At 44.4% G+C, this 16,633-nt stretch overlaps 3 protein-coding genes and 1 long non-coding RNA gene across 55 annotated transcripts in view; 3 read left to right on the top strand and 1 right to left on the bottom strand.

Moving 5' to 3' along the window:
- The first annotated feature begins 989 nt into the window (after window positions 1-989).
- Window positions 990-2,247, top strand: sap18 (Sin3A-associated protein). The gene is made up of 4 exons (XM_052059337.1): window positions 990-1,212; window positions 1,482-1,591; window positions 1,734-1,856; window positions 1,960-2,247. Exons 1-4 carry the CDS (start codon window positions 1,141-1,143, stop codon window positions 2,114-2,116), a joined length of 462 nt encoding a protein of 153 aa, XP_051915297.1. The 5' UTR covers window positions 990-1,140; the 3' UTR covers window positions 2,117-2,247.
- A 976-nt stretch (window positions 2,248-3,223) lies between these two features.
- On the top strand, window positions 3,224-7,610 carry rtraf (RNA transcription, translation and transport factor). Its single transcript, XM_052059317.1, has 8 exons — window positions 3,224-3,393; window positions 4,240-4,364; window positions 4,619-4,718; window positions 5,035-5,115; window positions 5,212-5,300; window positions 5,403-5,471; window positions 6,752-6,800; window positions 6,892-7,610. The coding sequence occupies exons 1-8, from the start codon at window positions 3,333-3,335 to the stop codon at window positions 7,044-7,046; spliced, it is 729 nt and encodes a 242-aa protein (XP_051915277.1). The 5' UTR covers window positions 3,224-3,332; the 3' UTR covers window positions 7,047-7,610.
- nid2a (nidogen 2a (osteonidogen)) overlaps window positions 7,282-16,633 on the bottom strand; it is a 47,844-nt gene continuing 38,492 nt past the window's right edge. For all 50 annotated transcript variants that reach the window (XM_052059083.1, XM_052059085.1, XM_052059091.1 and 47 more), the window contains 9 exons: window positions 15,705-15,834; window positions 15,023-15,123; window positions 14,739-14,911; window positions 14,506-14,635; window positions 14,233-14,404; window positions 11,273-11,430; window positions 10,478-10,601; window positions 9,537-9,649; window positions 7,282-7,919 (listed from right to left, as the gene is read on the bottom strand). In XM_052059083.1, coding sequence (XP_051915043.1) covers window positions 7,909-7,919; window positions 9,537-9,649; window positions 10,478-10,601; window positions 11,273-11,430; window positions 14,233-14,404; window positions 14,506-14,635; window positions 14,739-14,911; window positions 15,023-15,123; window positions 15,705-15,834 — 1,112 coding nt within the window. In that variant the 3' untranslated portion in view covers window positions 7,282-7,908. The remainder of the gene's footprint in view (window positions 7,920-9,536; window positions 9,650-10,477; window positions 10,602-11,272; window positions 11,431-14,232; window positions 14,405-14,505; window positions 14,636-14,738; window positions 14,912-15,022; window positions 15,124-15,704; window positions 15,835-16,633) is intronic.
- Window positions 8,203-16,633, top strand: part of LOC127596615 (uncharacterized) — a 106,209-nt gene continuing 97,778 nt past the window's right edge. Inside the window, exon 1 of one of the 3 annotated variants that reach the window (XR_007961504.1) lies at window positions 8,203-8,308. This is a non-coding gene — a long non-coding RNA (uncharacterized LOC127596615). Of the gene's footprint in view, window positions 8,309-8,691; window positions 8,729-8,831; window positions 8,869-16,633 lie in introns of those variants that run through there. The other 2 variants (XR_007961506.1, XR_007961505.1) reach the window with 2 other exon arrangements.

Below are 16,633 nucleotides of genomic sequence, written 5' to 3'. Positions count from 1 at the left end.
GTCCAATGTGAAGAAGCCGCGCGTGGAACGACGAGTCCCACCAAGGCCAAGCGCAGCTGCTGCGTCCCGCGTGGCCAAGGCCATCCGCCTCTGCCACATTGTGTGCCCCCGTGTTGGGGGTGCGCAGGGTGGTGGGGGCTTGGAGGTGGTGGTGGGGGGGGGGGGGTTTGTTTGGTGTGTGGCTAAAGGTGGGTGGTATGTGAGGTCGTGGTGTTAAGGGAGGAGGGAGTGCAAGCATGCGGACAACCAGCGGTGGTCAAATCTTATTTATTTATTTTGGGAAAAGCTTCTTGAAATCAACACAGGCGCCTTTCATAACTGCTGCTGTAAATTGGGGGGGTCGGGGGGGTACAATGATTTACTCAGGTCAAAGACATTGCCACAGTTTAAGTTTTACCCAATGGCGCTTCTACTCAACCAGCAGGGTTAAACCTGCTGTGGCAGGGTTTTTACTCTCTGGAGTTGTAGTTGACAGCGCTGATTATCCTAAACACAGAAATGTGAACATAAGTATGATTTGATCGGAAAATCTAAACTTTTACGCTGCCTTGTACTGCTGACAGGTCGGTGATGACTGTTCCAGTATGGCGGCCACTCTGACGCATTGACGACGAGGGCGGACACAGCACGCGCGGCATCTATAAATGTCTATGAAAAAGACGACTCCCCATCGATTTTCTCAGGTCAAAGACATCGCCACAGTTTAAGTTTTACCCAATGGCGCTTCTACTCAACAAGCAGGGTTAAACCTGCTGTGGCAGGGTTTTTACTCTCTGAAGTTGTATTTGACAGCGCTGATTATCCTAGACACAGAAATGTGAACATAAGTATGATTTGATCGGAAAATCAATAAACACTTTTACGCTGCCTTGTACGGCTGACAGGTCGGTGATGACTGTTCCAGTATGGCGGCCACTCTGACGCATTGAAGACGAGGGCGGAAACAGCACGCGCGGCATCTATAAATGTCTATGAAAAATACGACTCCGAAGCGGCAGAGGGCGCAAAGCCGAAGAACAGCAAGCGGAAACTTCTTCGCAGGTTTTGTTCCGTGCACGACGGCGCGTCAAATACATCCAAACACGGCGGTAGAAAGTTCCGATAAACTGTGGAAATCAAGCATTGTTAACAAATCCAACAATGGCCCTTGAATCGCGTATTACACAGGAAGAAATCAAGAAGGAAACCGAGAAGCCAATCGACAGAGAAAAGGTAAATGCCGCGCATCGCATGGGCGTCTCACTTTAACTGTTAGCACGAAGCTAACTAACGTGCTTTGCTTGCGTCGGCATACGTCGAAGGTTTTACAGGTATTCTAAATCGAGTTTTTCTGAGTTGGGTCTGATAGCTGTTTTTAACCAATTTAGGAGTACATCATTCAAGTTTTTGAGCTACGGTGCAGATCTCCCTTCCGCCCCCGAATTGTTCACCGCCGTTTTCGTTTATACGTTAAAGTACGTGTACACTTGTCTCTGTCGCAGACTTGTCCCCTTCTCCTGCGAGTTTTTACCACCAACAACGGCCGACACCACCGCCAAGATGAATTTGCCCGTGGCAATGTTCCTTCCAGTGAACTGCAGATATACACATGGTGAGACTGCAATGATTTATCAACTAGTCTGATCGCCAAAAAAGGCGGAGAGCAAAATCTCTGCCTCCGGCCTTTCAAAAAAATCATTTTTCGACACGCGTAGGCTGTGCCACCGTTCTCTGATTGTCCGTGTTTGTTCCAGGATGGACGCTACTCTGCGTGAGCTGACCAGCCTCGTGAAGGAGGTGTACCCGGAGGCCAGGAAAAAAGGAACCCATTTCAGTTTTGCCATCGTCTTCCCTGACCTCCGAGGGAAGGTGTATCGGTGAGTGCCACAGCACAGTTTGGGATGCTAATTTGCATTTTGACATTACTTTCAGTCCTGATTAAAAAAAAAATGTCCCCCTTTCCTTCCTCTCTTCATTTAGCTTTAAAGACATTGGCAACACTGTGTCTGGCAAGAAGTGCGCTGACGACTCCATGACACTGCAGTCTCAGCGCTTCCAGATTGGAGATTATCTCGACATAGCCATCACGCCTCCCAACAGAGCTCAACCTCTTGGACCGCGCATGCGGCCCTTTTGAGCGAATACATTCTTGACAAACCCATTGTTCCCCGAATGTTTTTTTTTGTTTGTTTTTAATCATCTTAAGACATTTTTGGTCACATCTTGTATAGTATGGTGTTGGATAAACGTTTTCCCTACCTTTTTGAAGGTTTTCTTTTGTTGTTTGTTCTTCAGTGTGTGTGCGTTAGTGAAGCGGTGTTGCAGCTGGCCCTTCAAACCTACATAAAATGTCAAATAATCCACGTACAAAATAGCAAAACATGCACTTGTTGAATAAACATAGCTGTCCTGAGACCAACTGTAAGTAGCTTTTGCAAAAGTGATTCCCAAGTTAAATGTATTTAGTTTGTCTCGTGTGTAATACAGGTAGTTCAGATAAATATTCGTAAATCGCCACTATGCTGTAAATATTTTAACTACTAAACACGATACACAGTTGAGCACCCCCTGAATGTTTTTCGTTTGTTTTTAGGGTATGATTTTATTGACTTGTAATAAAACATTGTTTTGTATGACAGGCTAGATTTAAATATTGGAAATGATCCGTTGAAGTTGTCCCGATATAAATGCAACTGTTAAATAGAACCTTTCGTCATCCGGAAGGGGAAGAGGAAAAAAACTTCACTGACTTAGTTACCACTTGCTGTATCCATGGGTTGACCTAAGGTATGTCCGATTGTATTATTTTTCGTTCTTTTCAGCTGTAATTATCATTCATACTAATACAATACGACTCGCATCAGAAAATGACAGAACGCTTTTTTTTCTGCTAAATTAGCTCTTGTGCAGTTAACGTGAGGTAACACACTGTTTTCTCAACATTAACGTTGATTTGCAGCCATGTTAGTGATATTCAAATACAATTTAACTTTATTGCCTCAGATTTCTTAGTAATTTTAAAAAACAAATAAACGGGCCTTTTTCTCTAAAAAAAATTGGTGTCTCCAATACGTGTGCGACCCATCACATACAGTACCTGTATTTTTTTTTTCGCGATACAGTTACACAATTTGTGTACATTCTCAGTTCACACTCCAGTTCAGGTAGTGGCGGTAAAACATTAACGCCGTTTGTCGATCACCAATAAATTTCACCGAAGAAGAAATAGACGGAAGCTGCAATGGGACGGCTGATTTGCGCATGCGCGCTGTTGTCAAACTGAAAGCGAGTAGCATTAGCGCCTGTGACGTGACCAAGTGTTTTTATTGGGGAACGTGGAAGACAAACGTGCAATGTTTAGAAGAAAATTGACCGCCTTAGACTATCATAGTCCCGGTGGATTTGACTGTACAGGTAAAACCAATCTGGAAGAACAATTTTGCACGAGTAGAACGACTGTATTAGTGACTTCCTTGCTGCTACTGTATGACATTTCTGCCTACCAGTACTGTATATCTGTAGCGACGCCAACATTTCTTTCTATCAACTGCATGTTGCTACTAGTGATATACTATTCTAAAATGTATTAACATGTAGCAGTTCACTAGTAGTACGAGTAGCACGTAGATGTCAACTAGTGCACCGTTTAGCCACTAAAGAAAGATACACTTGTTCCACGAGTGCGCCCGAGTTGTCCTACTAGTGTGAAAATAGTGGAAAAACGTCACTGAATATCGTCGTTTTGTTCGTGTGCCGGAGTCATTCTGCAAGTGCACTAAACTGTCTTGCTTGTAAGGACAAAGACTGGACTACTACATGGAGAATTCGGGAAACAAAGAAGAATAACAAGAGATTTGGATTCTGATATTTGGTATTATACATTCCCGATAACTAATTAATCGGCTGATTAATTTTTTTTGACTTCAAAATGGCGCCGCGTGAGTGGCTGCCTTTCCAGCAGCTCCTATATTTTGTTGTTCTCCTTCTTCCTTTCATAACTTTGCTGCTGCTGTGAATTGGGAATTTCTCCATTGTGAGACTAATAAAGGTTTTCTTATTCTTATTCTTAATTACAAACATGAAAAAAATCACTTGCTTTTTTGTAGCTTAATGCTTACAAAATAAAAAATTGCAGGCGAAACATTTCACTTAGCAGAGACGAAAAAAAGAGGTATTTGGCTTTGGATACTTGAATCCAAACACACCGGGTTCAAACACAATCCTCCAAAACATCCATATGATAAATGTCTTTTTTCTCAGATGAGACCCAGTTCAGGAACTTTGTAGTGTGGCTAGAGGACCAGAAGATTCGACACTACAAAATTGAAGACCGAGGCAGCCTGCGAAATATCCCCAGCTCGGACTGGCCCAAAGCATACCAGAAGGTGAGCTCATAGGACATCAATTACGAAACTAACTGATCCCGGTTTGAATTGCTGCCGTCAGACTATAAAATTTAGCAATGTCTTGATCATTGTGGCATACAGCGGTGTAGCTCTCCTTGTCCTGTATTGAATTTAGTGTCATGTGGCTGAATGCAACGGAACTGCAATGTCTGACTGAAGTTGGTTCGTCAGATTAAGACATGGGGTGTTCGTAAACCGCAAAATATGAAGGTATTATTTTCTTTTGCGTGCAGTATTTGCAGGACGTCAACTGTCCCTTTGGAGCGGCTGAAAGAGCGGAGGCTGTGGACTGGCTGCTGGGTCTGGCCGTGCGATATGAATATGGAGACAATGGTAGGACAACAAATTTGTATGTTTCGTGCCATACTGAGGTCGGTCAACAGATGGCGCCATAGGAAAAAATGTACTGTACATGCTGACCCCATTTAAAGCGCATTTCAACTGACTCATCTCCACATATCCATTGTCATATCAATGTCAATTCAGCCGCTGCAGACCCGTTTAGTCATGATTTTTGTTCTCAATATTTTGAAAGTACTGTATATGTTTTTTTTCTGGCTCCAACCCCCATTTTTCATCCCTCCATAAAGCTCATCAGCTCAAGTTCTTGTGACTCGTGTATGATTGTGTGTTCTGTGTCTCCCCCTAGTGGACAAATATAGAAATTGTCCAACACTGGAAGCCTCGAGCGATTGCAGAGCGGCGTCAGACCCTCTCGTCAACCTCGACAGTAAGCATCACAAGGCGACCCTCACCCTTGTTGCCCCTTTCTCCAAACGCTCCTGTGAGTGAACCAAGTCTCTTGTGATGCTTTTGTGTGATTTAGGTGACTCGCCAGATTTCAAAGCGGGCGTGCTCGCCCTGGCCAACATCCTCAAGATCCAGCGGCATGACGATTACCTGGTGATGCTCAAGGTGAGACTCTCTCCAACCCCCCCCAAGCAGAATGAATGCACACACTTTTCAATCTCATTGAACTGAATGTCATCTTTTTTTGGGGGGGTCTCCCCCTGAAAGGCCATTCGGATCCTCATCCAAGAAAGGCTTTCACCAGAGGCCATCGCCAAAGCCAGCAAAAACAGAGAGGTAAACAAACACATTTGGCCTAGCACGTGAGAAGCCAGGAATTTGGATGTCGCCTTTCATGTTCTTGCTAGCGTTTGCTCAAAATGAGAGTTCAGTTTCATCGTCAACAAATGGTTCAGGAGCATTCACACATTTCTGCCACGCTTCTACATCCACATTCCTCAACCGGTTCAAACTTCAGATTCCAAAGTTTCAGGACTCGTGAGGAATTGCTTTCCACATTCCCAAAATGTTTTCCCAGAACTCCATATTTTCCACTCCAAAATGAGACGGTTAGCAAAAAAAAAAAAAGTTTTAACACTACAAATTCTGTTTAACTCATTCATTTGACACGTTTCTAAAATTCCACATCTTTCATAGTCCATCCATTCATTTTCCAAACCGCTTGATCCTTACTAGGGTCGCGGGGGCTGCTGGAGCCTATCCCAGCTGTCTCCGGGCAGTAGGCGGGGGACACCCTGAATCGGTTGCCATCCAATCGCAGGGCACACACAGACGAACAACCATTCGCACTCACACTCACACCGAGGGACAATTTAGAGTGCCCAATCAGCCTGCCATGCATGTTTTTTTTGGAATGTGGGAGGAAACCGGAGCACCCGGAGAAAACCCACGCAGACCCGGGGAGAACATGCAAACTCCACACAGGGAGGCCGGAGCTGGAATCGAGCCCGGTACCTCTGCACTGTGAAGCCGACGTGCTAACAACTGGATACCGGGCCGCCCCATCTTTCATAGTAAAAATCTAAAATATAAAGGGGAAGTCAAATGTTCTTCAGAATATATAGTGCAGGCAGTCTAGTCAAAACACGACAATCGAATTAATATTATCGTTTGTAAATATGAATTAAGCGTTTTTCCATCTCAGCGGGCGGCCATGTTGACCGAAAATGACATCACATGGCTCAGGTCATGACCAATCGCAGTCCAGACTGCGAATGTCACGTGACCAAACTCAAGACAACATATTCCACGAATGCAATATGATGCAGAATGCCATGTTTAGACTTGTGGACATAGTAAAATGTTGGTGTTGACGTCCTTTTAAGAGATATTTGAAACGTTTAGCCTCTCATTCCACATGTCTTGACTGATTCAAACGCCTCAAAATTCAAACTGCTCAGTTCATTCAGGGCATTTTCAGAATGATTGACATTTATAAAATTCCCAAATTCCACGCTTTCACACCCCCAAAATTCCCAAAGAGATTTTATGTACAATATTTAGCCCAAAATTTATTCTGCACTAAGGCACGAAATGTCTCCTCTTTTTGTCTTCAGGGTGTCCCAGTAGCCTTAGAGAAGCACACCTTGGGATTTGATACCGGCGGTGAGTGTCTTTATTTCCCCTGAATGAAGTACTGTTCAACTGCATGGACGTCTGCGCGCAGAATGTAGATTTGATTGATGGGTCTCACCAGATGCCACGCTGAACGAAGCCGCACAAATCCTACGTCTGCTACACATCGACGAGCTGCGAGAGCTTCAGACCAAGATCAATGAAGCCATCGTAGCGGTCCAAGCTGTCATTGCCGACCCAAAAACAGACCATCGGCTGGGCAAGGTCGGCAGATGAGGGCCATGAAGGAAGTTTCTGGAGGACTGGCGTTCATTTCAAAGTCTGTGGTTGAGACACCAGTTTTTTCTTCTGTGACACTTTATTTTGTGTGATCTTCCAAGACTTTGTTTCAAAGAGAAACAGCCATTTGTTCTGATTTAGAAAACACTAGTGTGATTATTTTTTTTGGTTCCCTTTTTTGTGTGCTTCCACAGAGCGGCAAACTCCAAAAAATAAAAATAAATGAGTCCAGTACCAGAACACTTTTTAATGTTATAAATATCACATTTTATAAAGCGGCGGGGGGGAAAACAAATCTAATCAGGAGGCGGGGGACTATTAGTGGTGCAGGGAAATAATGACATACGTGGAGCTGCTGAAATTCTGACACACAGTGGAGGGAAAGCCTTCATGATTGTAATCTGATTTACATTCCTCACTTCGGATGATCCTTTCCAAGTTTCCGGTCTTCATGCTCGGCGAAATTGAGCTCGTCAACTGCTAACGTGGCCCACGATTAAACTCCGAGTTGGGTGCAAAGATTTTACAGCTCTTTACTGCTTAAAACACACTTGAAATTTTTTTTTAAAATGTGATATTACTTTTTGGCTTTGGTGGCTCCAAAAACAAACTTGCATATAAAAAAATCAGTAGAAAAAAAAAGGTACAAAAGAAATGTACAAAATTATTAATGTGTGGTTATATCTTGGCAGTGGGGGGTTGGAAGGGGGGGTGAGAGCTGATCCACAGGAAGCCACGTCCCTTCGGGAGCCTCCTTTTCCTCCGAGGGACACCGGGAGGGCTCGTCACATCCCCCGGCTCAAAAAAAATCGGCCCCAGAACTTTAGCACCAAAGGACCGTGTGACTGTCGTTCTGCTGTTAATGGTTCCCTGACACACACATACACAACGGGACATGAGTAAAACCAGCCCTCTCTGGGGCCATCTTGTTCATTTACAAGAAACCACAGCGCCCAAGGAAAAACCACAAAAGTCACGGCTGACAAACTGTCAATCGTTTCCAGTGCGCTCGCGGGAACATTTGCTCCATAACTTCTGGTGACAATCAAACGCAAGATACCATCACCGAAAAGTAGCAGAAGGTGAAAATGTTTTATGGTGATGGTAAGCAAGAGTGGGTGACAAGTGAAGCTTCGTGAAGCACTTGTGTACCTTTTTGACTCCTCCAGAGGGGCACTCTTGGTTTAAAGATGCAGTGGAATTTCAATACATTTCCACTGGACTAACCTTTAGATTTAAACCAAGAGCACCATCTTGAGGTGTGAAAAAGTATCACAGGTGCTTCATGAAGCTTCGTTTTCCCATCATTAGTAAACAATAAGCTTCCCATCTCAGCTAATAGAATGAACTTCATCTAAATATCTAACCTTTAGATTTAAACCAAGAACACCATCTTGAGGTGTGAAAAAGTATCACAGGTGCTTCATGAAGCTTCGTTTTCCCATCATTAGTAAACAATAAGCTTCCCATCTCAGCTAATAGAATGAACTTCATCTAAATATCTAACCGTTATATTTAAACCAAGAGCACCATCTTGAGGTGTGAAAAAGTATCACAGGTGCTTCATGAAGCTTCGTTTTCCCATCATTAGTAAACAATAAGCTTCCCATCTCAGCTAATAGAATGAACTTCATCTAAATATCTAACCTTTATATTTAAACCAAGAGCACCATCTTGAGGTGTGAAAAAATATCACAGGTGCTTCATGAAGCTTCGTTTTCCCATCATTAGTAAACAATAAGCTTCTTATCTCAGCTAATAGAATGAACTTCATCTAAATATCTAACCTTTATATTTAAACCAAGAGCACCATCTTGAGGTGTGAAAAAGTATCACAGGTGCTTCATGAAGCTTCGTTTTCCCATCATTAGTAAACAATAAGCTTCCCATCTCAGCTAATAGAATGAACTTCATCTAAATATCAGGTAAGGTATAAAAAAAAAAGTGCGGAGGAGTAAAGCGGCCGAAACAACTTACATCCTGAACAAGCACCGCCCAACAACTTTACTCATGTGTGTGTGTGTGTGTGTGTGTTGAACAATAACGGCTTTTAAGCCAGTGTGTTTCAAAGCTGTCATCGTGCTCCCAATTACACCGCGCGACAACTTCTTTGAAGCGTGCTTCTCTTATTACCGCTTTAGCCAGTGACGCATGACATTGTGTGTGTGTGTGGGGGGGGGGGTTACTACTTTGGCCATCATCCTGTGTTTAGAGTTATACTTTGTTCTTTACAGGTGTTTTCTAAAAGTCTTGTAGATGTCATCACCAATGGATGTATTCTTTGGTTTCATGGATGACAAATAGCGTTAACCTCGGCATGTTTCATCACTGGACGTCAAAGGGCGCGCGCACACACACACACACACAGAAAAATCTCTGAAGTCGGGACACTCGCACTCAAGGCACCAAGGTGTCCTCGTGCAGCAGCTTAGTCCATTCGATGGATAGAGAAACCATTCAAGGGTGCGGCGACTTATATCGGCTTACCTGATAGACAGTGGGATGTTGCTATGGCGATGCCATAGAGGTGAGACCTCTGGTCCGGCAAATATTCGTCGGTGAGCTTACCACTGTCTTTGCTGACTGTGATCACACCGTCCCTGCGAAGAAGTGTTTTTTTTTTTTGCGTATGTGTCACGGACCAGTTGAAACAAGTACTTTGCTGTTTGCGGACCGGCAACACTTTTTGTCATTGCTTATGAATTTCCAGTTTGAAAGCGCTTGTACTGACAGCAAAGATGACTAGAGAGTCATTCAACAATTCATTAGCATCGATTTTTGTCATTAGTTTCAAATAGTGCTATTCTACTGTCCAACAAATGTAGACTAAAATAAAATAAAACTGGGGAACTACTAAGAAATGGACCAATCAGGAATAATAAATATCCCTCACAATGTAAACGTCATCATTTTTAAGTCAAGATCCGACCGGCGGTATTAGCGTCATTGCTACTTGCAAATGGGATTGCTAGCTCGGTGTTAGCGACTCAACTGCTAAAGTTTACGTGGGCATGCTTTCCACTTGGGCGCTACTTCTTCAAATGATTCGAGAGGTTTTTTGTATTGCCTTGTTCTTGATGACATACGTCACTCTGGCCAGACGCCGGGGGGGGGGGGGGGGGGGAATTTCTCTCGTCAAATCTGCGGGAGTCACGGCTGCCCATCCGCTGCGTGTTTTCGATGTACTTTTGGTTCATTTGTTACTCCTACTTTCAGGTTTACTGTTTCTTTCACTTATTGGTGGATTCTGTTCATTTCAACTCTTAAACCAGCTTTAGAAGATGGACTCCGATTGGCTTTTTGCTCACAGTTAGCAGCTCTGTCTCTGCGGCCCGGTCGCAAATGGACTCTGGCCCGGGACCGGTGGTTGGGGAGTACAGAGTTAACGGATCAAAGGTTGTTGCGGCAAAATAAATGAAGACGCTCACCTCCTCCAGTCCGTGTAGTAGAAGTGGTTTCTGTGGTAAACCATGCTAAATGGGTAATTGAGGCTGGGGTTTATTACCCTTCGCCTTGAACCGTCTGGGAATACACACTCTAAGCGCTTAGTGCCTGAAAGAGAGAGAGACATGTGAATGGTCAGCAGTCATCCTATTGAGTCCTTACATAATTGGCAATTTGAAAGAATCGCCGTATTTCTAGGAGGTCATGTGAGGGCAGCGGCAAGAGAGTTCAACGTTAATGAGTCAATGTTAGAACTTGCTGTTGGTCAAGTGAACTGTCGCTGCTTTATTAAATACGTTTTACTGACATCCGATCGGTCTGTTGGAGTTTCCTTTAGTGTGACTCCATCTAGTGGATGCATTGTAGATTGCATCTTATAATACGGTGCAACCAATGTATGAAAAAAAATGATAAAATAGGCCATTGATTGAAGGTGTGCCTCGTCATCAGGTGTGCCTTTTAGTGTGAAAAATACGGTAACATTTCTTTCATATTCATTTTTCTTCATTCCCGTAAAACCCAAATATCGACGTATAAAAAAATTGGATATTTCTAATCTGTACAATCTGTTAATTTGTTGCCTGCGTCTGTTGAAAAAATACACAGGATAGAGGACCTTGTCAAAATTGTTCCGACGTAGTTATGACAGCAATTGTCCAGCTGTCTTACAAATGACTTCCTACAAAAAGTTCGTAACTCAGTTATTACTTTGTAGAAGTTACTCAGCAAAGTCATGGACGGCACAATTAGCGACCTCTGGTTGGATGTGTTTTGTTTACCCGCATCGGCCCAGCAGATGTGGCCGGAAGAATAATCGTACGTCAAAGCGTTGGGCAAACCGATCCCCTCGGAAACCACCACCCGGCGGTTCTGACCATCCACCGACGCGCTTTCAATCTTGGGAGCTTCTCGATTCCAGTCGGTCCAGTACAAAGAACTGCAAAGGGACACAAGATGGGTTGGACCGGACCATTTCCACTTTTTGAACAAAAATACAAACAGTGATGTCACAATGTGCACAAGAACATGCATGGGCAAAACGCGTTGCTTGAATATAGAGTTTGTAGTTCCATGAAATCATGTTCATCAAATCCAAGTGAAAGCATCGAAGTCGTGTATATGAGGTCTCGAAATTGAAAGCATGACGACAGTAGTTGTCATGAATCCACGCAGGCGGTTCATTTGTTATGCGTGGCGATAATGAGACGTTATCTTTAGTAGAAGTCTCGAAAAAATGAGCTCGAGCGGCGTCGCCTCATTTCGCCAAAACATTTCTACCTCCTCCCGCTTCCTGCTTTTGTCGATATGAGATGAAAAGATGAGCCCCTCCACACACGGTCTTATTTACTTCTCTTTTCATTGTTGTCGGACGTCATTCATCTGTTTTGTTCACATTGGAAGCATTGTATTTGTTTCTATAACATGAAAGAGTACATAAAAATATCGGATTTGCCCCTCTCTAAAAAAAAATCATAATTAATAAACGAGGGATAATATTTCACACAGGATAAAAAATATACAGAATGCTTGTGAGCATATTTATATTGTCCCATCTTCATATTTTTCCACCATTTATGTTTGAATCTGTTGGTTGAATGATGACAGCACCACCACAACGATTAACGTCAATCATTAGCCAGTCTATGGCGTTTTCCATGATGTGTTAGCATGGAGCTAACGCAGGCATTCTTAAGGCCATCTGTAACTCTCTTGGATGACTTGTTTGACAGTAAACCTCAACTGGGAGTGGCATGAAAGAGCTTGAAGTGCCTTCCCTGAAAAAAAAAACAACTTTATTTTCTGCAAAACTGCTGCAAATTGTGAAGTTAAATGAATTGCTGCCACACAAAAACAAAATAAATTATCGGTCGAGTGATGGTTCATATCTCCAAAACACTTGTAAGTTGGGTCCCTTGCATCTGAAGGCACCAGCATACTTCAATTAATATTGGGTAATTGCAACCACAAAGCTAGCAGAATCTTCAGACTTTTTGTTGTTGTTTTTTTTGGGGGGGTGTTTGCCTTTTGCTTAAGCACGTCCGTAAATCGGAACAGACTCTCAGACGGGAACAGAACGGGTCCAATTAGCTCATCAAAGATGCTCAAGTCTATGATCACAGCTTCAGGCGGTGTGTGTGTGTGAGGGGGAAGGGGGAAGGGGGGTTGCTTTTCATCATAAATGATGGGATACAGGTGGGCAAGTCGATTGGGAATAAGGAAGTAATACACAGCGCTTGTGCTATCAAATTACAAGCATGCACAGTTTGGGGCAGTTAATCAGTCTGATAAATGTCTGAGCAGATGTTTGCGCAAGAGTGTTTGCGCATGTGCATCGTTCGTCATCATTTCATTGCATGTATGTGTGTGTGGGGGGGCTGCATGTGTTCTCACGCATTTGCGTGTATGTGTGTACAAGCTTGACACACGCATGCGCTGAATTTAATTGACTTGGGTGCTTAACTTTTGGTCAGAGGACGCACACACACACACACACACACACATTCCTGCACTTGTGGCACAGTGAGGACCATGTAAAAAGGCCTACAAAGCGCGCGCACACACACACACAAACACACACACACACACACACACACACACACACACACACACACACACGCCCACGCGCGTGAGCAAATGCATAAAATTGGCCTGAGGTCAAAAACTAATCACCGACAGACATTTTAAGTTTCATTATTTGGCTTATTGCTGTTGTGTTTAATGATGGATTAAACGCACTAACATCTTCCCAAGCCACACACACACACACACACGCACACATTTTCTGTTGATGATCTGTGATTAATTGCAATGATGGAAAGCAGATGTTATTCCTGAAAAGCTGACTGCTGATGGCCTGGTGCTCTCGCTCTGTGTTTATGAGCCTTGGCGGCCGTCACTAAGAGAGCCCTAAAATTTGCTCGTGTCTTACAGAGAGTAAACACATGTTGCAAAAAAAAAAAAAAAAAGCCCAGTGATTGAAATTTTATCAGCCGGTGACGGACTTGTGTGGAGGCCGCCATGTCTCCAGTGTGGAGCAGACCAGACTCAACAAGACGTCAATGCTAATAAACGAGATCCAAGACTTGTTGGTGCATCGTCCCACAGTGGATCGCATGTTGGTTGCGTCGCTGGAGGGGAAGGGCTGACGACTTCATTTAAAGCAACATGTCGCTATGTCGTTGAGGGCAATTTTCAAATGATAATGGTTGCAATTTGGAGGGGGAAAAAAAAAATGTTTCATTTGGGTCGGCCGGGAGCCTTTATTTTTATTCTGATAATCGTGTGAATTTTATATAGCTATACAGTGTCAGAAGCTTAAGAAGTGCAAGTCACATATTTACAAATCACCGTTGGAAAAGGTTGACGCGAGAAAGCCACTTACTTGTTTGCATTATTGTTGTAATCTGACTCTTATGTTTCTGCCAAGGTAGTGAACGCTTAAAAGGGTTTAGTAAGTTAACAACGCTAATTGAACTAGATCAAGAAACTGTATTTCATATTAATTCGTGTTTTATTTATTTGAAAATAAGCCTCATCGCTAAGACAAAAGCATTTATGTAGATAAATGTTTTTGGAATGTGGGAGGAAAGCAAAGTACCCGTAGAAAAACCACGCAGGCACGGACGGGGGAGAAGATGCAAAGTCCACACAGGGAGGGCGGAGCCGGAATCGAACCCTACACCTCTGCCGTTCACCCCTACTGGGCTGAGTTTAGAAGAAGGAGGATCGTGAACTTTACCCTGTGGATGAGACCACGATGATGGCCCGGGGATTGACCAAATCTCTGTCAAAAAGCGTCCTTCGATCGCTCCCGTCCAAGTTGGATCTTTCGATCAGGTCGGGGTTGGAGTCCACCCAGAACATCAGCCTTCGATTGACATCCACAGCCAAACCTTCTGGACTGACCAGATCTACAGAAGAGTAGATAATTTAAATCAAATAAAATCACTCCCCAAAAATTAGCCAGTGTGTCAAAATGTGTGTGTGTGTGTGTGTGTGTGTGATCACTCACTTGAGTTAATGAGAATCTCTGGCTCAGCTCCTGGCACCATTGATGCTCTATTAATGGTACGCGCAGACAAATCTGTCCAATACACTTGGTTCTGCTTGCAGTCATATGACAGACCCACAACGATGGATCCCTGCGCACACACACACACACACATCATTCACACACGGACAAGATCATTGCAACACATTTATAAGAAAGTCATTCAAGCCAAAGTTGCCATCTGTGCATTTTACATGTAGAGTCAGTAGTGTTCTGGACCGGCTAGCGTCTAGTCTGGACCCGTTGAGAGGAAGTGCTCCGATTTTCTGTCCCTGTGCATAAAGTAGTGTGACATCAGAGTGAGAGGGAGGTGTCACATCCGGGCGAGGTAATGGGCGCACGGTGGGCGGGGCCACCGATGGAAGGCCTGCAACAAAATAGGGGGGATGGGTGGGAGGAGGGGGGGGGAGTAAAAGTTGGCGCATGCATTGGGAGGTTTTGCCAGAAGCGATTTGGTCAGAGATGATCCAATGCTCACATGCAGGCTTGACGACATCATTTGACCTGGTGCCGGGAACCTCTCGCCCATCCTGATCCACACACCAGCAGTAGGTGGTCTCCCCATAGCACTGGATTGGACTGAGAGGCCGGAAGAGCGCAATCAATAATTCACCATCAAGACCTTCTTCAAGAAATGGGAGCTCCGTGCTGCGACAACGAGGCACTCTAAAGCGGCCACGCAAGCCCTTGTCCACACACTTGCTATCAAGGTTGGACTTGGAGAAGCAAAGCGCCCTCTTTGAACGCCTGCCTTTCTTTCCGTGACGTGCACTCACTCGTGGCGTACGACGAGGTTCTCTAATGCGGCCGCGCCAGTGGACTATCACAAGGAAAGATGTTTTTTCAGGGAGTAGGCATCGCTAGCCATCTATCTGCAGTTGTGCCAGATAACCAAGGATGCTAACAAAGGCGTTCAAGCTCTTACTGGATATTGAGTGAGAGGGGCAACTAACGCTGGGGCCAAAGTACGTCACTGTGCCTCATTTGAGCCACAAAAATCTGAAAAACTGAAAAGGCGACAAAACAGTCTCACGTTATACATTCCAATTGGGCGCTACGTAGCTCATACTTGTCCTTGCACGTATCCGGCAATTCTTTTCAAACATGTCAAACGTACTTGAGTTCAGTTGCTATCTCGTACGACGTGAATGAGGAACTACCTGAACTGCCCATCGGGCTCACACTGGGGCAAGTACTGCTGCGGCTCTGGCTTCCCACCGTAATGCTCCATCAGACTGCTTCTCCAGCGCTCGCACACGCTCTCGGGACGCTCGGTGGGAGCCACGTAGACTGCGAGAGACACGTCAACAAAGCTGAACATCTCGGCTACGATGGGACAGTAATGCCTGGGGTTTGTTTGGAGGGTGCCCGTGCAGATCGGCAGTCATCCAAGGTCAAGGTGATCGGCAAAGTTTGAATCGTGGCGACTAAGATTCTTCTCGTTCGTGGAACATGTTTCACCTCAAATCCAAAACGCATGCGAAAGGTGTAAATTTGAGATGTGGAGTGTCTCTCCTTATTATCTAATATCTAATTTATTTTGCTACCAGGGTGGCCCGGTAGTCCAGTGGTTAGCAAGTCGGCTTCACAGTGCAGAGGTACCGGGTTCGATTCCAGCTCCGGCCTCCCTGTGTGGAGTTTGCATGTTCTCCCCGGGCCTGCGTGGGTTTTCTCCGGGTGCTCCGGTTTCCTCCCACATTCCAAAAATTTGCATGGCAGGCTGTATGAACACTCTAAATTGTCCCTAGGTGTGAGTGTGAGCGTGGATGGTTGTTCGTCTATGTGTGCCCTGCGATTGGCTGGCAACCGATTCAGGGTGTCCCTAGTGAGGATCAAGCGGTACGGAAGATGAGATGAGATGAGATTTTGCTACCAGGCAGGTTGGGGTGCAAAACCGGTTTTGCAATAACCATATTGTTCGTGACCACCAGAGACTTTAGAACTGAGGAAGCATTTTGGACTTAAGGCGAAACATCTTCAACAAACAAGCAGATTCCATCGGACTTGATTCATCCGTTGTGAAAATATTCAAACGATGTTCCTGGCTTGAGTTTACAGTATATCACATCGTAGAGTATATATGAAGGGT

The sequence above is a fragment of the Hippocampus zosterae genome, chromosome 2, assembly GCF_025434085.1.
Source record: "Hippocampus zosterae strain Florida chromosome 2, ASM2543408v3, whole genome shotgun sequence".
In the NCBI taxonomy this organism is placed as follows: Eukaryota; Metazoa; Chordata; class Actinopteri; order Syngnathiformes; family Syngnathidae; genus Hippocampus; species Hippocampus zosterae.
The sequence above is the reverse complement of the archived record's forward strand: the minus strand, read 5'-3'. Positions and strand labels throughout refer to the sequence as shown.